General features: G+C 40.0%; 2 protein-coding genes across 7 annotated transcripts in view; one reads left to right on the forward strand and one right to left on the reverse strand.

Moving 5' to 3' along the window:
• The window catches only part of LOC6725817, a 90,263-nt gene that overhangs the window by 55,260 nt on the left and 12,203 nt on the right, over positions 1–22,800 (forward strand). For all 6 annotated transcript variants that reach the window (XM_044923741.1, XM_039297814.1, XM_039297815.1 and 3 more), the window contains 2 exons: positions 2,198–2,307; positions 3,122–3,287. In XM_044923741.1, the coding sequence (XP_044779676.1) occupies positions 2,198–2,307; positions 3,122–3,287 (276 nt within the window). The remainder of the gene's footprint in view (positions 1–2,197; positions 2,308–3,121; positions 3,288–22,800) is intronic.
• LOC6740102 lies at positions 7,882–10,305 on the reverse strand. Its single transcript, XM_002076949.4, has 2 exons — positions 10,113–10,305; positions 7,882–9,770 (listed from the first exon to the last, which is right to left on the reverse strand). Exons 1-2 carry the CDS (start codon positions 10,264–10,266, stop codon positions 8,404–8,406), a joined length of 1,521 nt encoding a protein of 506 aa, XP_002076985.1. The 5' UTR covers positions 10,267–10,305; the 3' UTR covers positions 7,882–8,403.

Consider the following 22,800-nt stretch of genomic DNA (forward strand, 5'->3'; position numbering starts at 1 on the left):
TTCCGTTCGCTGGAATCAGAATGCCATAGCTGGACCCCGAGTAATGGGGCTCCATTTTGTCGTCTTTCAATTAGTCAAATTTGTAGCGCGCTTCTGATTAAAATTCGCCAGCAGCGTAAATAGTTTTTCCCAGTTTAATGCTCCATTTATCTCAAACAATAGGGCAGCGAAGTGGTGAAGTCAAGTGCTCAGTCATACACTGAGAGAATTGGGTTAATAGTAATAATAATAAATTTAAAAACTGCCCTGCTAACATTATTTACTGTTCGTTTTGCTTAGTGTAACCCAGGTGAATCATGTCCATGACTCGAGTAACCAGCCGAATGACAGCCCTTTTGAGTGTCCTGGTCAACCAGACCATCCTGGCCATCCCGGCCATCCTGACCGTTTGTGCTGCTCATTTCGGTCGCTTGTCCTGCACTTGACAATGCAATTTGCGGCAGATTCCCGTCTGCAGATTGCTGCAATGAATGGCCAGCTTTTTGCCAGAGGTCCTTGGCCCTCTGGTTATATCTCGACATTCATTGCATTAGTTTGTGCTCTTAGTTTTGGGCCAGCAGACCAATTAGGTCCCATTCCAGTCCAGTGCTCCGCGCCATCGAATGCAAACTCAAATGCAAATGCTACTGAGGGACTCGCTTCATTAATGCAAAAATATGCGCAAAGTTTCGGCCCGCATTTGTAGTGGCCAGAAATTCCTGACCAACTCCCTCGATACGGACGCGAATGTGCAAATGAAAGTGCGGGCTGGCCCTTTCATCCAGCCGAGCTCAATTGTATCGACAGCTGGGGGAAAAAGTCAAGGGAGAAGAGCGAAAAGTAATTCAAGTTCGGGCAAACAATCGCGAGGAATTATGAACTCGATTGCCCGGCGGACAGTGGCCTTCACTTCCGAACGACTCGGCCAGGGAATTTATATTCCCATGAATGGCAATAAAACGGTTTTTGATTAAGCTATACTCTTGCGAGCGAATTTCATTTAATTTCATACAATATTCGGGCGTAATACCATAATTTGAAACGGTTACATTAGCTACTTCAATTATAACAATTGCTGTCACACATCATTGCTCGGCCATCAGATGTAATTCAGCAATATCACGTATACGCCCAGTGCAACAATTAAATGCTACCCAAGGTTTCGGAATGCACTCAAATTCAAATTCATTGAAACGTAGCCAATAGCCACAAACAACGCTTAGCCCTTTTGGACAGCTAATGAAATGCGACCCACATTTAATTATGATTTCCGGTGTCGAGGCGAACAACTGAGTGCCGAACACCGAGTAGTCCTGCCAACTGGGTTGGGTGAGCCACGCACACGTGCTCATTATTACAGCTACTTGATTGCTAGGTCCTGCCTGGCAGGTCTCTTCACAAGGACAACAACGAAAAAAATGGACAGGAGATGGAGAAACACTGGCAACAAACTTCTCTTGGCCAACAAATATAGCTGGAGTTTAAGGGATTTCTGAGAAAATTATGTAGGCTTTCATTACTGATATTTTCTTCAATTTTTTCAAGTCATAAATCACGAGATATGAGCTATTCTATCTATTAGACAGCAAGCCGTAACCTTTTAATTTTGAGTCCACAAAAAAAAAACACAGTACTTTTTGAAACAAAGCTGACTTTAAATTAAATTCAAAAGAAAAGCAGAACAGCCTAAGTCATTTCTCACCATCTTCGCTGTCGAATGAGTCGCCTCACGATAACTTTACTTCAGCTGGGTCCAGACGGATTATGATTGCTGTGGATTGGCCTCCAAAGTTGGCTGAAACTTTAGGGGCTTGGTTAGAGGGTATGTTGAGGGCGAGGCGAACCCATCAACAGCCATTCATCAACTCGACAAGCAACAATTTTGCTGCTCTGCAAGGATATCTATCCTTTTGCAATTTGCCTGTATTAGAAACTCATTTCCGTTTGTAATTGAGTCGCTGCTGGCAGCTGGTGCATGTGGTATGTAGAGAAGTAGTAGGTGGTTCTGGTTCTGGTTCTGTTTCTGTTTCAGATCCTGGTCCTCGTCCCTTTCCCTTTGAAAACTGAAATTCTGAAATCCCGCCCCACATTATGCCGATGGTTATGCAAATTAATGGGCTTGCCAGCTGGCTCGGCCCTGTTCGGTTTCTGGTTTTCTGGCCTCCGATGAATTGATTTGCCCAACTGAACCGTGTCCTTTTTCCGCTCTACATTGCAGAACCATCGCCGCTTTATGACAACAATCACTATCATGAGGAGTGCCTGCGCTGCAATTCGTGTGGTCTGAACTTGACTGGGCCCAACCAAAAACGGGCCAGGAGATTCAAGGTAAGTTCACCAAACAGGCGGGAAACTAACTGGTTAATAGCCCTAAATCGTATCATCAACGAGTATTTTGCTTTGTTTAACATATTATTTCCTAAATATGTAATATAGAAAAATTGTGATTAAGTACATTAGCAATTCGTTGGCTAACCAATAGTACCCTTTCATTTTAAATCACTTCTCCCATTTAATTTATGTAATCGTACAAAGAGCTTTTTTGTTAATCTGTAAATTCTGACAGTCTGCAGCAAACTCTTAATGTTTCATTTTCTCATGTCAAGTGAAAGGGTCTCATCCAAAATTAATTGAAATACGAAAGAAGCTTTCCGACTTTTTTGTGGCATTGTGATGCACTGAAGTAAATAAGTAATGAGTTTGCTGTACATTCCACTTCTTTTTTGTGACTTGATTTATCAAAAATGCGAAACAAGAGACTCTCTGAAAATGAATATGATGTAAGAGCTTTTCTTACGCGATTTAAAAATGAGATAATAAAGATTTTTGAGGGCGGCCAGGGAGAAAAAATAATTGCCAATTTGGAGAAAAAGTTACCCACACTCGTATTTATTTGCCTCAACTCATCTGAAATGCATTCGCCCATTTTGGCGCCATAAAGACGAGCTCATTATGGATGACGGATGCATGTGTGGCAAGTGGCTTAATCAAAAAAAGGGAAAAGGGCACACAAAAACTCGAAAAGAAAGCAGTATAAAGTGAAGCCGGAATAAATCAACCGGGCGGGAAGAATCCAAACCACTCAAATGCCCAACCACTGATGCCCGTTTTCTTTCTCTGTCGCCTCTCCTACATCCTGCAGAACCAGATCCTGTGCGACCTGCATTTCGCGGACGTGGCCCTAATGGAGTGCTCCGATTTCATGCAGCAGCTGCGGAGCTTCAAGCCGCAATCCTTGGGCTGTGCGGTGGCCAGGCGCAAAAGTTCCACGACGCTGATATTCCCGCTGCCACCGCAGGCTTGCTCAGGTATGTACCATCTACTAAGCACACATCCGTGCACAAACATACACACACACACAAATATATATATATATTTATATTTGCCATATGCACGATAGGCGGCGGGCACATTTTACGGGTATTATGGCCAAATCGGGACTCAGTCCAGCTGATACCCAGGCAAATTTGCTGCATATTCGGCAATGGGATCATAAAAAAAATTACTATTTCATTAACTTTAGACGTTTCTCTAATTAATTTAGCATTAGTCATTAAAAATGATAGCAAAATATGAAAAATATATAGATCCTGTAATAATCGGCATTACTTTGCAAGCAAATATCCCCTTCGAGCCAAAAAAAAACAACCCTTCTATGGCATAAACTCCATTTTTTCGCTTTTTTTTGCGATATGTCTGTTTGTGTGTGTGTGCGTGGCGTCATCATTATAATTCAAATGAGATTTGCGCGCACAGCAATCTACTCATCCTCACACACTCGCACAACCAAACACACACACACTCGCACAGATAGGGAGAAGCCGAAGAAGAAAGCGGTGAAAGCGGAGAAAGGGGAGATAGAAAGGCGAGAGCGCCACGTCTACAAGTTGGAGAATGTTTGGCATTTTGCATAATAAAGTTGTTCAAACATATTTGACGTCGGGTTGCGCACTCACACTCATGCACTCGTACACTCTCACTAACACACGCACACACCCATAACGATACGCACACACAGACAGATATAACCGCCATTTTTCGCTGACATAAACTTTCAATTCGGTTCTCATTTTACTTTATTTCCTTTCGTTTTTTTTTTTTGTTTTTTATTTCGCCGCGCGAGGCAAACGATTTAATTAAAATCCCCCAAAAACACAGCGAGCGAATAACGGAACATTTCTTAACATTATTTACAAGTCCTCTTATATGAATTTCTGTATTTTGAATGCTCGAGCAGAAAAGCGCAAGTTTATTAACTGGATTTTTATTACGAAACTTGTGCCCGAAACTCGGGCGTCCATTTTAATTACAATATGCCGAAATAAATGAAATAAACGAAGCGAAGTTTGGCAAACGGCTTTCTTGATTTTATTCAATGATTTCACGAGCAATTATGCCATTAGAACTATGGATACTTTGAGAATATAGTTGATAGCTTCTTATCGATTTAATTAAATTACCGCTGTCTTTGTGTTAAATTCATCAAAAGTGGCAAAATATTTATTAGAATTTATGATATATTTTTAAATATTTAGCACATGGTAAGTTACTGCCATTAAACTTCATATGTTCCGACTGCATTTAACCTGGGTTATTTCTGCACAATCCACCCACGTCCGCATCCACATCCGCATTCGCACACACATCCGCATCCGCATTCGCCATCCCTTAGCATATGTATTAGTGCTCAGCTGCGCTCATTTGAAGCGACATTAAGTGTGCACTCGAGTAAAGTGATTTGATGCGTGTCACATTCGAGTGCAGCACTTGCTGTTTAGAAACGACATCCCATATTTTCCCAGAAAAATGGGAAAAGCCAGTGCAACTGCTTAACTGTTAAGATGAGAGAAAAAAAGAAAGAGTTGAAGAAAAGTGCAGCAGCAAACAACAATGTTTAAGTTTTGTAGTTTATAAAAAATTAATGGACCGCAATTGCAAAAGTTTCTCCTTACTCAAATCTTGGCATAAGACTTATAAAATCAATGTCATCTTTTCTTTATAAAATCAGAAATGATTTGCAATTTATTAGTTTATTATGCATTGCAGCAATGCAGATTAAGGTCTTATTTGTCAAAAACCAAAAAAAAAAACAACATTTTGTTGAAATAAGAAATATATGCAAATTTGTTTATGAGAATAAATCTTTATTTGCAATTAATGGCAATTATTGTTTGTCAATAAAGTTCAATGCAAAGAACATAAATAATGCACACACATAAATGGTGAGAAAATATTGGTTAGGCTTGAAAGCAAATGAAGAGTGAATTTCCACAAATAACATTGAGTAAATAAATAATTTATCGAAAGCACCTTAAAGTTTTGGCCGAGATCAGGGGTCCAGGGTCATCAAATAGATTAAATAAATACAGTAAATAAATCATTTAGCGCGTCACAAGTAACGTATACGCCACGTAGGTCACGAAGCACACGTTTATGGCCTAAATCGCGCAACACAGTTATAAACACGTATTATATGCCATCCCAAATAGCGGCAAGAGCCCACGCTTAGATCCATGTGAGTACGTGACAATTAAATTTATGAAATATACCGTATACATAGCCTGGCCGGAAATTCGGGCCAAAAAGGAAGTCGGGCCAAATCCAAGTTGAAAAGTCAGTTCAAGGGCCGTCCGACGCGTCTCGAATTATAGCGCTGCGAAATGGGCGCGTGACTGTTGCCACGATGATGCCAAGTTGGCCCATTAGCGGAAGTTAGGCCATACAATGATATGGCCAAGGGAGGAGAAAGCCGGGCCAAGAGCTTACACTAAATGTGTTTTCAAATATGCCGCCCGATCATTTGGCTCAGGGAGTCGATTTATTTTCCATTACCAAGTTAAAAGTAGCCCCTTTACAAATGGAATATTTCTAAAATAAAAAATAAAGTTAGTTAGTTGTTACTCAAAATCAAAAAGTAATAACCTCTTTGGTAAGATTTAATAACAAAGTACAAAACATTTTCATACTTATCTGCGGATGTTTTAACGATTAACTAAAAAGTGATCATGAGAGTTAACCTGTTTCCTCAGCAGCACATTTTTATTTTAGCCATCAATTTGGCCCAAGTTACGGCTGGCATTAATTAGAGCCTTCGGTTTAACAGGCCGCTTGTATGTACGTTCTATTATTCACTGCTTTGTCAACGGCTGTTGGCCATAAATTTGGAGCCATGAATTCGGCCACGCCCCCTATCGCCCACCTGGCCGGGCATTTACATTTTAATATGCATTATTAGCGGGATAATTGTTTGAGAATATTGCCCAAGAATAGACAGCGATAAAAACACGTCGTCGCCAGGAGGACCAGGCGACTACCATCAAATTGCCATTCCATTTTTCCTGGATATTGGCATTGGGCTGGCCACGCCCCCCCTTGACGCCTCCGTTGTTATTTGTGTTATAATAAATTCAAAAGGCTCGGGCATGAAAAGGAAATAAAAAATTGTCGCGCACTTTTAACGTTCATTTGTCAGCTCGGTTTCGTTCGCCATTTCCCTGCCGTTTTCCTCGTCCATTTTTAATATTTTAATATATCCTGACACGCATTTTTGTCTCACTTTTTTGGCTGCAAAAAAAAAAAAAAAAAAAAAAACAAGAAAAAAATGCTTTTGTGTTCGCCTTGTTAATAAATTTGAATTTTAATAAATAGAGTTGTATTGGCCGCTCCCGCGAGCCAGAGAAAAAAAGGAATATTAATAAAAACAAGTCGATTGTTTACGACCAACTTGGAGCTTGGCCATCAAAAGGAGAATTGGCCAAAAAAAAACCGAACAATTTTTCATAGCGCATTGATTGCAATCTGGTCAGATTTTTGCCCGCCGGCGAATCAACAGAAAGTTTTCATTTTTATTCCGTTGGCTCTTTGGGCAATAATTTTAATTGAAGTAAAACAACAATGCGACCACAAGTCCTAAACAATGTTTTCAATTTATGGCAGCCAACTGCCCGGGTCTCTCGGAATTTTGGAATTTAGTCATTTAAAATGCAGAAAAATGTATTTCACTTGCACGTGATTTTAAAAGAAACCCATCAAAATAAATCTCAATAATTCACAAAGCGAAAATGTGATGGGCGATATTTTTAAGCCGACACTAATTGAAAAGCACTGTTAGCATTTCGCAAGCAATTTATAAGCGTATATGCAATTTAATCTTGCCATTGACAGTCTTGGATATTGGTTTCGTTTTTCTCAGACCTGCAGATAAATCGAAATCAATTCTGAAATGTGAGAATCTGATAGTTGTCTAATTGGAAACTCATGTTTGAAAGGCAAGGAATTGCGTTGCACAATGCTGGCTTAAATTCGGTTCTTTTTCCCATTTACCCGAGGCTCGCTCGATTCACACTAATTGAAAAAATAAATTGTGGACTTCGCTCAAAGCGGCACAAATTGTGAAATTGTGAAATTCCTATGTGAATTAACTAGCATCGTTTTCTACAAAGGAATCAAATTAAAACCCAAATTGTTTTCTGTCCCAGTTCCAAAGATTAAAATCCAACACAAAATCTTCGAGACGACCTCAAAACTCAGATAATTGCCTAATGGAAAAGTAACAATAGTGGCTCTATTTTTGGGTTTTCCAAGGCTCGTTCGTTACTAATCACAAAAAAAAAAGAAGTATTGTCAAAGGTTCACTGGGCGTATACGCAATGTGCAGCAAGTCTGTTGTCTGCAGCAAAGTCTTTGCAATTCGAAGCTCTTTCTTTGCTGAATGGAATGCGCCGGATGACCGAATCAAATACCAAAGTTGCCTCTACATCCAAAGTAGATTGCCATAAATTTCTCGGGTCCACTTCAAAATTGCAATGTAAAGCAAATTAATTTTTGCTCCGTTGCAAGCTGGAAAATGAAAGTGGTTGCTTTGCTGCGGCTTCTTTGTCATTGAGTTCTACTCTATTTGGATTTCAGTTTAATCTGTTTATTATCCATAAGGAAGTTGCCTACTTCACTCTTAGAGCTAGAGGTAATAGGTTATCTTAATTTTAATATTTAATCAAAAAAGAATAACAATTCGCTCTTAATCTATTAGGAACCTGTTTAAAACAAACTAACAAAACCAGCAATGGACTCCTGTACTTATTTTATGCTAATAAAAAAAAATAATAGGCGGTTAGAGCACCATATCTATGGCTTATCAATTGTATATCCCCCGTGGACTGTGAGCAGTATCTATATATCACCGGCGGTGAAAGTACAGCCCTTGATGTGGCTAAGCTAAATGGAAAAAGCAAACTTTTGCGGCACACACTGGCGGCACACCTGGGCGCCCTGACCACTCCGGACTCCGTCATGTCAATAAGCAATTATTATCCTGCCGACGTGGCCCGGGGTCAAAAGGTGGGACACGTACTGTACAAAGCCCTTGGCCGGCGCAGCCGCCAATTTAAGCCTCTTAAATATAACGAAAAAGCAATTAAAATATAATCAATATGCTGCTCGACTCTGGGCCAGCTGCCGATGGACTTCCAATGAGTTGTGGATGAGTTGGTGCTGGAATCGTCGGATATTATCATCCCTTACGGGCGGCGGATCCACCAAGGACTTGAGATTTTCGGTATAGCGATAGTGCTGCATCTGGCCAAGATCGATGCCAACATGGTACGGGCCACTGGCGTTCATCCACTGAAAGGGAAAATGATTGTGCAGCAACGTGACATAGCTGATATCATGGAGGCACTTGATCGCAGAGTGGGGATCCAAGTGTTCCGCCACCCGCATCACATGCCGCAGCATAAAGAATTGTTCCGAAATGCTCTCGTCCGGAGGTAGCTGCTTGGAAAAATACACATTCCGGAAGCAATAGCTAGAGCGAGTGGTGGCATTCACATCCTGGGTCTGCAGATGCGTCAGCAAATCTTGCCAGGTGCGATGCTCACCCAGTGGCATTATCACCTCATCCACATCCACCACCGCCACGAAATCGAAATCGTACAGACTCCGGTACAAACAGTCATTGTAGAGCAGCACCTCGATAATCATGGCACGGAATGTCTCGTGATCTGCGGTCTCATTGGGAAAACGGAATTTCCGCAGATCGAAGAATCCGTCGCCAGCTTCCGTGTAGTGCGCAAGGGTTCTCATTGTGTTGGGCATCAGTTGCCCGATATCGAAAGCGGTCACCTTGGTGGCACCCAGTAGCCTCATCAGTTCCAGCCACTCCACGAATCTATCGGTCATGTCCACGTCGGGAAATGTGAGATATTTCACACAAACTCCTATTCGCTTTGGACGTTGTGCATTTGGTGGCTCCTCGGGTGGCGGTGGCACCACCGTAAAGGCATTCTTTGGCACCGCACAGGGATCGAAGACCAGACTCACCAGCTGTGGAACCCTTTGGGATTTCATTTGAAACGAAAAGAGCGTAGGAAATGCAACAGCCTCTGGATGACCCCACTCCGGGTACCAGCCCAATTTGCTTTGGTGAACGGGCAACTTTTCTGGCTGGGTATCGCCATCGTACCAAACCTGCAAGTAGGAGGCCGGATAGGAACCACCACACCTGGTCACCATTCCAAGGACCACCATCTCCGGTATCGTGGGCCTCCGGTCGTAGTATGCCCCATAGAGGTAGTACGTCAGGTTTTCATGCCGCGTTAGCTGGAAGTAGGGGTTCGTGAACTCGATGTCATCGTAGCGAGGATACGGGGCACACTGGTCGGCCCGCAGCCGCACCCAGTCCTCGTTCTCTTTGCTCCGCAGCAGGTCCTCCAGATTCGGTTCCTGCTGCGATCCCGCGCTCTCCTTGCTTTCGGCGTCAATTCCTGGATGGGCTCCATGGTGAACAACAGCAACTGCAAGACAAGCCCAGCTGAGTTTTAATTTAAATAAATTATGTCTGTTGTGTTGTTTACCGACTCGAAGTCTGGTTTCTCACTTGCAACTGCAGTCAACAAAAAAAATGTTTGCTTACAGTACAAATATATCGGTGGATGGAAACATCAACCGTGTTTTAGCCAGCAAAAACAACAGGTGTTAAATTTTGAAAAGGTCGCTAGCACCCCCTCTGAATAATTTCTACGAAAATTGTTTTTTGTTGGCATTTAATGGACTTAGTTTTCATATTGCAAGAAGTACACGAATTGGTAGCCTCAACTGTCTTATATTTCTTTTTCACATGTATACAAACCACTTACCCTTTTTGAGCCGGGATGCTGGCTGTGGCTTAGTTCCCTGTAGGTTATTCAAGATTTGGAGTGATCCAAGTAACTGGTAGAGCAGATAGAGAACGAAAAGAGCCAAACAGCAGAGGAGAGGCGTCCTGGAGGAACGCAATTGATAGTAGACCATCGCGAATCGCTCAGAATGAGCCACTGAAACGAGTTCGCTTTTGCAGTATCTACTTAAGCGATTCGACAGATAAGTATCTGCATTTTTGGAGAAAACAAACAGTTGTCAACTAAATATAGCAACCAGCTTATTTACGAACTGACATCTCAATACCCTTGATGCCAGTACAAATATTAATTTTTTAAACATGAATATATAAATATTAAACATATATACAACCATTAAATATTTTTGTTAAAATTATATTATAATTTATTTTAAAATTAAATATTTCAATGTGGCACATATGAAAATATAAATAAGCAATGCACTCCTACAAAGTACTGGTATTAAAGGAAAGGCAGTTAAGTTAATGAAAGGTTTTTCCAAACGATTTTCAATAAAACCTATTTATGATTGCTGATATAGATGAAAAATCTGAGCTTATTTCATTGGATTTATAACTATAGAAGACATTGATTTTAATTTTAGTTTTATAAATTTTCAATTTCTTTTTGTATGTGTGCAATTATGTCTAAATACTTATTTGATTTTATTAATTACAGCACAGATGTTTAGGCATATCTATTATATCAGCCTTTGCGCAATATTTTCATTCAGATTAAGCCGCTCATGTGTCGGGAAAAGCGGCCAATCTCGATGGGCGGGGGGAAATTTTGTGGCGGGTGTGGAAATTTCTCGAGGGGAATGGCCCTTAACTAGCGGCAAACAAGCCAAGTCCGATGGCTGGATACATTATTATTATTATTATTATTGTGTATGTCAACCTCAACATGGCAGTGGGCAACATGACAAAAGCAGTGGCCGTCGGTTGAAATGTGATCGGAAATCGGGGGGAATATATTTATATCTATATACAGATACATACATATATATGTATGTATGTATGTGGGGTATATATCTGCGGAAAATGGCAGTAAAAGAAAACCTGGCGTAGGTAGCACCTGCATTAAATTATTGATTCGATTTCGCGCGCGGTTCGTTTTTATTGTGGCGAACTTTTTGTCTGAATGAATTGTAGCCGACCGGCATTGTCAAAGTTGGGGTCCACCCCAGTATACACCCACGCACTCACCCCACTCAGCCCACCCACACACACACCTATCTGTCAGTCTGTCAGGTTACCTTTCCAATTCCTGCGTGAGTGTGTGTGAGTGCGAGGTAGATAGGGGGATGCCGCCACGTCCAGAAGCGGCATAACAATAACAAAAATAACACCAGAATTTATGTGTGTGACGCTGAGCGTTTGCTTGAATGCACACTGTAAAGAAAACGTATACATATGTTTAATTTTTCACCTAACAATCAACAAAGTTATTCTTTCATCTATATGACAATTTTTATCGAAGTTATGACTAAAATTCCGTTTGTAAAATCTCGTCTGATCTGATCGTTGGTCACCTTCTGGAATTCCTGTTCGCCTGGTAATTTAAACCGAAAAATCAAACAATTTGCATTACAAAATACGCGTTTTTGTGCCGAATTTGTTAGATTTCTGGATTTTTGGTACCAAGTGATCATAATCAGTAACAGGTGTATACTGAAAACCAACTGATCGTTGGTCACCTTCTGGAATTCCTGTTCGCCTGGTAATTTAAACCGAAAAATCAAACAATTTGCATTACAAAATACGCGTTTTTGTGCCGAATTTGTTAGATTTCTGGATTTTTGGTACCAAGTGATCATAATCAGTAACAGGTGTATACTGAAAACCAACTGATCGTAGGTCACCTTCTGGAATTCCTGTTCGCCTGGTAATTTAAACCGAAAAATCAAACAATTTGCATTACAAAATACGCGTTTTTGTGCCGAATTTGTTAGATTTTTGGATTTTTTGTACCAAGTGATCATAATCAGTAACAGGTGTATACTGAAAACCAACTGATCGTTGGTCACCTTCTGGATATCCTGTTCGCCTGGTAATTTAAACCGAAAAATAAAACAATTTGCATTACAAAATACTCGTTTTTGTGCCGAATTTGTTAGATTTTTGGATTTTTGGTACCAAGTGATCATAATCAGTAACAGGTGTATACTGAAATCCAACTGATCGTTGGTCACCTTCTGGAATTCCTGTTCGCCTGGTAATTTAAACCGAAAAATCAAACAAGAAACAGATAAAGAATTTTACGGAAGCGGTCAAAAAAATTTAACTGGGCGTATGGAATATTAGAATTTGTTTTTTGGGGAAAGAAGCCATGAAAAGAAGAAAAAAACATTTTTGGAGCCGGTTAAAATAAATGCTTATTTTACATTCAAAGTAGATATAGCTACATATATCTCGGCATATATAAATTACAATATGTATAAGTACAATATGTATAAGTAAAAAACACAAATAAATGACATTGTATGTTCAGCTGGACTAAAGCAACTGGGGTGGACGTAAGAAAACTGCTTGAGCAAAATTTACAGCTTACGGGAAAACCTTATAAACAATTACGTGGTTTCACTAAAAACATTTTCCAATTGTGCAGTTTTCTGTCGAAGAATAAATATTGTAATTTCTGTCAAAAAATAATCAGTTTATACAATAACATTGTAAATAATGGTCCAAATATGTAATGAGATGCCTCGTTGAGTTTGTTTTTTAAATCCCATTTGTAAACATCAAACTTTTGACAAAAAGTAGTTTTTTCAAATTTCCGTATTAAAATACTCCGTTTTTTTGCCACAACTTTAAAAATAATTTTCTGAATATAGAATGTCATACCTCGTTGAGCTCGTAATTAAATTTCCAATCGAACTGTGTTCAAAAAAGGAAATTCTATTTTTTGTCAATTTTTTGCAAATTTTGATGATGTTACCCCTTACAAAAAATGCGAAAATTTACACAAAAATTAATTTTCCTAAATTCCTCAAAAATTGAAAGGTCTCGTTAGCACTGGTAATTAGCTGCTCAAAACAGTTATTCTTTCCTCTGTATGATCATTTTTGGCCGAGCTATGGTAAAAACATAGAATTGTAATCAAAAGTCATATTTACAAAATTCCGAATTACTTTAAAAATTATTATCCGATTATGGAATGTCATACCGCGCTAAGCCAATTAAAGATGAAAAACGCAAGCACATTTATGTCCTTTTTTAATTAAGGCATTTCGCTAAGTGTATTTATGCGCACGTACATGTGTACGTGAACGTGAAATGAACGTTTGGTGTGCGTTTTTGGTTTAAGTGATTGATAATGTCTTGTTTGCCGTGTACATGTGTATGTATGTATGTACATGTGTACACGGCAAACAAGACATAATCAATCACTTAACCCAAAAACGCACACCAAACGTTCATTTCAATTAAAGTTTCGCTTTCATTCACTTAGCCTGGGAAATGAAGATGGGGGGGGAAATGTACAGAAAATGGCAAGGGAGCGTTGAAAAAATAGCAAAATCATTTCATACACTAGACGAAATTTGCCGGGCAATTATTAAGATTGCAGGCAATGACTAATGGAAGGAAAGTTGCGAGCATAATGATGAATCATTCTTGTTGAATCGAATTACTTAAGCTCAATCAATTACATCGATAGTTCGTCGACTTTTGGCTGTTTTCCTATATTTACTAGTTTTATTTATTGAAAATTTTTATGGGTTGGAAAAATAATTCGCTTTTTAGTTTATATGCTAGCTTCAAATACAGCTTCTCATTTTGTATTTATGCTTATGCACTGATTTGATTCCTTTATATATCCATTATCAGATTATATTGTATTATATCCTTCACCATTCATGGGTAATTTCATTCATGTAATTTACTCATTTAATTTCCTCGTTCGTATTTCTTTTATTTACCTTTGATAATTGTAACTCAAATGCAGACTTATTTCGAAAGTTTCTGGCCGACATGCCAACGAATAAAATGGAATAATTTTTGCCGCAACTTTGATTTCACTTTCGTCAAACACACCCACATTATATGCGGGTTGTGGGTTAGTTTTGGGTTGAATGTGGGTGTGTGTGGGTGATTTTCCTTTGGGAGAAAAGGGGGTGGTGGGTGGCTTCCTTATCGCCGCCCGTTCGCGACGGAAGCTTTCAATTTCCGCTGGCAGCACCCGCTTTGCTATATGGATTGGTCTGCTCGCTTCTGGTTTGGGCCAGTTCCCATTTTTGGCTCACATTATTCGCATATCATCGCAGCGCCGAAAATCGTTGGGAAATCGGAGAAAAATCAAGAAAATATGAATAAGAAGGGAAAAAAGGGAATGGGCATGGAAATGGGCAGGGAAATGGAAATGGAAAAGGGGATGGGGTGAAGAAATCAAGGAATCTGTTGCTTACTTTCGACACTGTTGCTGTAATTGAAGCCATGACGCAAGCGAAACTTGCTCGCAGCGCCATTTCAATGCCTTTTTCTCGATTTGCCTGCGATTTTCATGCGATTTTCCCCGCGCTTTTCCCCAACAAATGGCAAGAACCCCGCAAGATTATTCGCTTGAAAGTAATTTGTTTTCATGCGACATGAAAAAGTCTGCTCGCGACACGGATAAGGAAAACTGTTATGCAAAATGGCAACAAGGAGATGTCCTTTAAATGATGACGGCCATAGATGCCAACCCGCCCAGATTATCGACTGTCAAGCCTTTGAGAGCATAACATATATATACTTTCACTCTCTTACATAACGTATTATATGTAAATAGAACGGCAAGAGGGGCCACCTGATCTGCACTCAAATCACATTTTGTCACACATTTAGCATAATTTAGCACTTCATTTGTGAGCGCAAAAGCCGCGACAGCTGCCTGGGAAAAACTTTTCAACACGAACACGCCTCCTTTTGGGGCGAAAGATGTATGGATATGGTTGCAAAGTGTTTATGATGCCCCGGGCGACACGTCAGCAGACAGCAAATTCCATCCGTAGATGTATAAAAAGCACTGCAAAAACCAATCGAAATTGGGAAAAGAAAATTCAAATAAATTATTGATTTAAAAAAATATTTAGCGCTTTTGGAAATTTCCACAATTTGATGAAAAACAGGCATTTGCAAACATTTTGGCAGTTTCTAAATATCTACCTAAATATATATCTAATAAAATTTGTGTTTTTTTTCACTGTACGTCCCCCGTTTTTGTCAAAAATCGTCAGGGGCAACAAATTCCACCTGTGATGACACGAATCTCAACATCAAAAGTAGACATTTCGTGCGGTTGGTTTGCCTCACTTTCACCCACTCCTTTCGAATTCCTCGAACAAAAAAGTCTGGCGAAAGTTTTTGTTCCGTCGAAAGAACCTGAAATTACAACCCATATATGATACAATAAATGATTACATGTGTGATTTATGTTTCAATTTCTCGTTTTTTTTCCGCTTTCGTTGCAGGTAAATTGAATGAAAAATTGGTTGAAAACTGAGAAGCGATGCGAGGATAAGTATTGTTAAAATTTATTACAAATACTATGCCATTTTGCATGGGCAACTGGTAAAATGAGACGAAGAAGGAACATAAACCCTATATAATTAAAATTAATATAAGCTGTTAAATGAAATTCTAATTAGTAGTTGATTAAACTTTTTATTTGGGCTTATTTATTGATAGTTACACACACACACATGCAAAGCCGATACAATCGTAATTGGTTCTAATTAAATTATTTCCTTTACAATTCTCTTTTATCACATAACAAAATAAAGGGGCAATGTTGAGCTGAGGAAATTATGAAGGAAATCTTTCGTATTGCCTGCAGTGCTCTCAGAAATTGGATATTAGTGCTGAAAGCCGGCATATAATTACGATAATGCCGCCTCAATTGGGGATCGTTATGCCACTCGACCAGTACCACAACTACCAATGTCCTTCTGAATGCTGGGTGTGCTGGGTATTTCGGGTTAACGTGGATGTGTGGGTTGGTGTGTCTGTGTGTGTGTGTATCCATGTCCGAGTAAGCTAGGGCAGCATTTGCATTTTGGACTCGGGCCAACCACAAAATTGCTCGCCAATGGCTCTTTAGGACGTGTCCTGTCGACTCTCTGCGGCTTATTGGCCAATTTGCAACTTGATTAACAAAAGTGCATGAGGTCAGCGGGTCGCTGATGATCATTACGATCATTATGCAACTCCAGTGGCACTTCGGTGCGGCTGGAAATGGCAATGCCGACAGCGCGAAATACCAGCACTTTAAAGGCCATAAACCTTAATTGCTGATTACGCAGACACACGCACACACTAACACATAAAAAGAAGGAATGGCGAAAATATTTCAATAATCTTGCGAGCATTGTTCAAAGTAATGCCCTGTATTCTATGCGTATCTGCGACTCACCCGACAGCATGGAAATATAAATACATTTTTGGAAATATTTATTTAAATAGAAATTATGCTATATGTGTTGTTAAAATTATATTAATAAATCAAGAGTAGAATAGAAGCCTAGAGATTATTTAGCGATATCCAAAAATGGATTCCACGGTATCCACAATTCGATGTGCAATTTTACCCTGCCAAGCAGGGCGCATAATTTGAAAATTGAAATTTTCCTCACGTACAGAGCGTCGGCAGCGACGCCAACGCAGCATCCACTTGTCAACATGAATTTCCAATTTTCTCTTTTCCCACTCCCAATACAACAAAAGCAGGCATTGTTCAAATTTTATTTATCTGTGCGTGTGTGTGTGAAGAGCACCCACTTCATCTCATAAACTGGCCACAATTGGTTAAATCAAGTTGGCATCAGAAGTGCATCATTTACATTGTTTCACAAAACATTTTTCCTTCAATTAAGAATTACGTACGTACACGTACTTTTTTGTTTATTTAATAGCATGCGTAAATATCTTAAAATTCATAACATTTCCTAATATAAACAACATTTAAGAGCATTTTTGGTTCGGCCTTCGGTTATTCGAATTTCACTTTAAATTATGGGCTTGATTTGCTTCACTGCGCAGTCAACGACTTCAGATTCCGAGAAATGTGAAGCAAATAGTATTATTTTAACTCATTTTCGCTGGTAATGAAATGCTAATTCAAGCAACATTAATCGAAACCAATAATGCAACAATATGTTGCAAAACTACTAAGCGATTTGTGGTTTTCCACTTATTTACATAATCATACATAACAGCATTTGTAGTTGAATAAAAATCAAAACAAAAATGCAAAGCAATGTGGGAAGTTAACTAATGATTTGGAAATAATATTCGATCTATGAATCTAATATAAATAGAAACCCATTTCGTAATGTATTTCAAAGATATACAGCATATTTTCCAGCCCGTTTTAAGCTTCACTCGAAATTTCCAACTACAAATGTAAACGTATTCCGTAGAGGAAGTCGTTAACCCCAAAATTGTTGGCCAAAAATCCTTTGGCCAGCCGCTGGCTAAGCGTTCTGTGACCAATTATAATTTACAACGACCCCCCACTTTCAAAAGAAGGGGGTGGCCAATATTCCCCAGTTGCTGACACGTCAAAAACGGGCTACGTAGTTTACGGTGGTCTTCATTTTGATTAAACGCAAACAGGGTGGCACGAAAAAATTAGTTGGCTTTTATGCAAATGCATGACGGTACCCCCGCCCCGCCCTGAAAAATGTCCCGGGGCTGAGTTTTTGGCCATTTGACTGCTCGTATCTATCTGCGGGATGGCAAAAGGCCGAGAGCCTGCTGCCCTATCGCTTCCATCTGCAGGTAACCCCTTGTCAGGGAAAGCCGGAAAATCGGCGGAGGAAAATGGGCCGAGAAATCGGGGGAAAATTGTGGGAAGGCGGCAGCTTTTTTCGCCTGCCCGTCTTCTTTATTATCTTATCCGCTTTCTGTTATTTCATATTTGCGCTTTAATGAATTTTAATGCTTTCATTTCTTTTACCGGACTACGCTTATTTTTGCTTTTCCCATTATTTTCATTATTTTTTTCGGTAAATTATTAATAAGAAAATTTTGCGCTTACTCTTCAGATTTCCAGTTGTTTTTTTTTTTTTTGTGTGTGTTTTGGGCAACAGATTTTAATCGTTTTAAAATTTGTTTTCCTTGGCTTGAAGTTAAGGCCGCAGCAGCCACCCACCAGCTACCCACCCACCCACACACACACACAGACAGCTATACACGCACACCATCGCTCACAGGCACCGCGGAGAAAATATCACGCATACGCCGCGTTGTTTCGCTGCATGTGAGAGAATTCCGTGGCTGGCATCGCTCGCTGTAAATTGTAATCATCAAAGCGTTTTCTCAGAGCCGCTTGGTGTTACTTCTTACAGTGAGTGTGCCAGTCCGTACACAGAAAGAAAACCCCTTTTGAAAAAACCATTTAAACAATTGTCAACTGAGAATAATGAAGATCCGAAAAAGAAAGCCATCGCCTCTATACTCTTGCAGTAGGAAACCTGAATGAATTATGCACCTGATTTGATTGGGCCAATACAAGCTGTATACCAGATTTATGACATATTCTTCGGAATGGGATACCACTTTAGGTATCCTCATAAGACTGGTATAAGCACAAAATTCAATAAAGATAAAACTAAGGATTATACAATGTTAAGCTTCACACAACAAACACGAATAAACTCAATCGCATTTTCATATTTCGATTTTTCAACATTTTCAGGGGAATTGTAAAGAAATCTTAGACTTAGACTTATGGCTACTGCAAGGGTATAGGAAACATGGCCGGGAGTGAATTTCCATTTGGTTTTCGGTATGAATTTTGAGATAGGAATTTGATTTGAAGAGCGGAAACTGAAGTGGAAGCGTCAACGGAAACGGAAACATCGACGGAAGCGGAAGTGCAAGTAAAAGTGAAAGTGAAGTGCAATGCAATGGCGCCGTGAAGCGATCATCTACACACGCACACTTACACTAAATCACACACGCACACACTGGCAAAAAAAAAAACTCTATACAAACAAAAAAAAAACGAACACGAAAAGTCACTGGAAAATCGGAAAATCGGAGGCGTGGCAACGCCTGTCACGTTGCAGTCATTCGACGTGACTTGCGAATTTTCCACATTTTCAAAAGGGTTTCCATGTGACTTAAAGCCAACCGAAAAAGTGGGAAAAATTCATGATTTAATTTTTGGATTTACAGACAAATAAAACAATACTATTTGCTATTTTTGGGGAGGCCACGAAACGGTGGCTTAAATAAACTCTTAACACCTTGAAATCGAAAAAGAGAGCATCAGAAGTGCAGTGTCCTGATGAATGTAATGAAAAAACGTAGAATTTCCCCTCAACTTTTGTTTGCTTGATTTGTTTTTTTGTTTGCCGCTTGTCGTTTGATTCCTTTGCATCTTAGCGAAATTGGTTTCCTTTTACTTTCCCCGGGACTTTTGTTCTTTCCCGACGATTGTGTTGCCGTGTTTATTTTAGCATTCGCAACCCCCCCAGCACATATATCTATTGTTATTCGGTCTTTTTGTACCTAAGGCCAACTTTGATAACACACTTTTCTTCTGCAAATGGCAGCTGCGGAAAAGCCAATGGTCGAAAGGGGGGAGTTGGTGGGTGAAGGTGGAGAAAATGGTGAAAATTCGGCCGCAACTGAAATCGAGATGAAAACATAGCAGTGAAAAGTGGAAAGCAATTTCCAGTCACGAGGCCACGTCGAAACCAATTTTCCCAACTTTTCGTCTGGCAACAATTAACAAGCAATCGAATGCAAATAAACCAATAGGAGAACAACAACAAATCGCCAAACGGGCCGTGTAGAGTTACATTCCACCGACCTGACCCGACATGACCCATAATGCCCCCATTGACATCATTAATGACACCCAAAGTGTTCTCCATTTGTGCCGAACAAGCCGAGAAAAGACAGACGGAAGACGAATTTTGTTGTCTTGGGGGTTGTCTTGGTCTTGGCTTAATACAAAGCAAATAGCCGTGGCTAAAAGGAAAATGCCTGGAAAGTCCACTGGCAAGCTGGCCGAAAAAGCCAAGCGGCGAAAAAAAAATGAAGTCGAGTACAACGAAAAACGATGCGCAACAAATTCAAATGGCAAGATAAAAAAAAATGTCAAGTGTTCTTCTTGACACGGGAAAATGGAGGAAAATGACACTTGGGTTGGGCGGAATATAGAGTGACAAGCCGTGGAATGGGATATAATAATACATAGATATATATATATATATATATATATATACATAAGGCCATGAATTAGTCACAGGCGAAATGGTGTCCTTCTGTGTGACAGATAATACAGAGATGTCAAGCCAAATATCGCATACTTGACATGTTTTTTATGATTTTAAAGGATGCACAGCCACTTCAGCTACAACTGTATCCCTACTTGGATATTGGACAATAATTCTAGTCGTAAATCTTTCCACAAAAAGTATGCCATATCTTAAGTAACATAGCATGTTAGCATAAAAAGTTGCGTTGGGATTTTGACATATTTTAAAGTTTCAAATCACCTTTATAATCCTGTTTTTTACTTCGACTCTTGCCTTTTTTTCCCCTTCTATGATCCGACTGTCCATTATGCTGCGAGTCATTTGCCAAATGTCAGGCCACTTTATGCTAATGCAATGTTGCGTGATCCTTGAAGGAATTGTCATCGCCACTGGGAACTGGGAACTGGGACTGGGTTTTGGGTGGCTCTGGCTTGTGTTAGAAGCACTAATGGCTAATGGATTTCCGCGACGCATCAAAACATAAAAAGCGCGCCAGATGAGTTGGTTGAAAAGTGGGCGACCGTGTCATTTAAATGGGCCAACCAATCCCGCCCAGTCATGTGGCCCAAACTGCATTGTTGGCCAAAACTACAGGGTCACAGCCATGGTCACAAGCACTTTTTTTTTCCGTTGTTGTGTAAGCGGAAATCCTTGTGGCCAGAAATTGAAAGGATGGATGGATGGATGGATGGTTGGCTGGGTGGCTGATGAGTGGATGACACAGCAGGACTTGAAAACAGGATAAGCAGCTCTCATAATTAACGCTGAATGGATAAAAAACAAGCCCGGGCTGGGGATTGACATGGTGGCCCTATCAATAAAAGAAAGCCACCATTATTAATTAATTGTATTTAGCTTGGTTTAATTTCATTTTTAATAACTTTATTTCGAGCGACCACAAACGAAACGATAAACTGTTAGCAAACCAATTATTTGCTGACAAAAAAAATAAAAAATAAAACAAATTAACACCGATGCATCAAATTATCTATTATTTGCCAATCAAATTGTGCTCCGAGCGAATTCATTTTTATTTGATTGCATGCGGCGAAATACGGGTATATTTATTCATTTGCTGCCTGTACAAATTTGAGTTGGACCTGAGATTTGTTAATTTATTGCTTACACCTGCAATTGCAACCGCTCCATTTGCGGTTCCTGTGCCGAATGTGGCATTTAAATTGCTGCACGAGTGCGGCCACACAAATCAACACAATCGCATCTCAATTTGGGGCATTGCAAATGTTTGCACCAACCACACATATCATCGCCAGCTGCATTTTGCCCCAAACACTCAAATGGACTATGAAATAGCAGGCTTACTCACTCCGCAGTACAGAAATTGGGATTGCAGCCTGCAAACTTTGAGATACATTCACTTTTTTTGATATAAAATTACCCATCATGCGCTTTAAAGTTTCCATTGATTGATATATATAAATTAAACACATTTAGCAAAGAGAAAGCTCTTCAGTTTCTCAAGTAGCCATGCCATTAAATATCTTCAGTTGTGAAGGAGCACTTCGCGCTTTCTATTTCCACTCTGTTGGCGATTTGCCTGCCGTAGAGCTGCTTCTCAGATTATAGACCATCATCCACGATATTCCATTTTGCCCGGCCATACTATCTATGTATACATATTACATGGCCGGGTGTCAGTTGGTCTGATTTGTTTGCCTTCGCCGGCTTGGCAAGTGGCCATTACAAGTGGCAAGATGAAATAGTTGCCCGGCCAGCTTCCGGTTGCCTTCATTCCTCCTGGGAGGCCAACACAAACGATGCCCATCAATTTGGTTGTTTGTGTTTATTTTCGTGCTTTGTGCTCCATGCTGCATGTTGCTGCCGTGCAGTTGCAACACGAGCTGTGGTTGTTGCTGCTGCCAGGGTGGATGAAAAATGAACCGGACGGGATGTTATTTGTATGGGACACAAGCAGGAGCAGGAGCAGCAGGAGCAGCGGGAGCATGGAACAGCGCCAAAGTGACCCAAAATGGCACGCGGTGTGGGGGGCGGTTTAACTGGCCTTAAAGAATATATATAAAATATATATTGCATATCCGCGGGCGCTGTGCACGCAATATTCACGCACACACACGCACAGCCGCCCAAAAATCTGGCAGAGCCGTAATCCAGTCGTGGGTTTCAGGACCCTGATCCTACAGAAGAATACTCTCTCGTGCAATTATGTAACAATTTCTAATTTCTAACTAACGCGATTACCATAAATCATTGAGCAGTAATTGGTACGCGTACAACAAAAAGGCTTTCAAGTTATACAAGATTTCTTATAATCCTTTTTGCTAATTTATAGCAAATTTCGTGTTAGTCAAGTAACGCCTACAGTGTAGGGTATCAAAGCCTAGGCAAGACCGCAGAAAAACAGTGCGAGCAAGCGATTTCATAGCCTACTTAGCG

Source organism: Drosophila simulans, chromosome X, assembly GCF_016746395.2.
Source record: "Drosophila simulans strain w501 chromosome X, Prin_Dsim_3.1, whole genome shotgun sequence".
Taxonomy (NCBI): domain Eukaryota; kingdom Metazoa; phylum Arthropoda; class Insecta; order Diptera; family Drosophilidae; genus Drosophila; species Drosophila simulans.

Bases quoted from the DNA above. Each gene is read 5' to 3' on its own strand.
- LOC6740102 (XM_002076949.4), bottom strand. From the start codon at position 10,266: ATGGTCTACTATCAATTGCGTTCCTCCAGGACGCCTCTCCTCTGCTGT. The intron at 9,771-10,112 runs GTAAGTGGTTTG...CTTGTCTTGCAG, and splicing joins AGCATCCCGGCTCAAAAAGG to TTGCTGTTGTTCACCATGGA.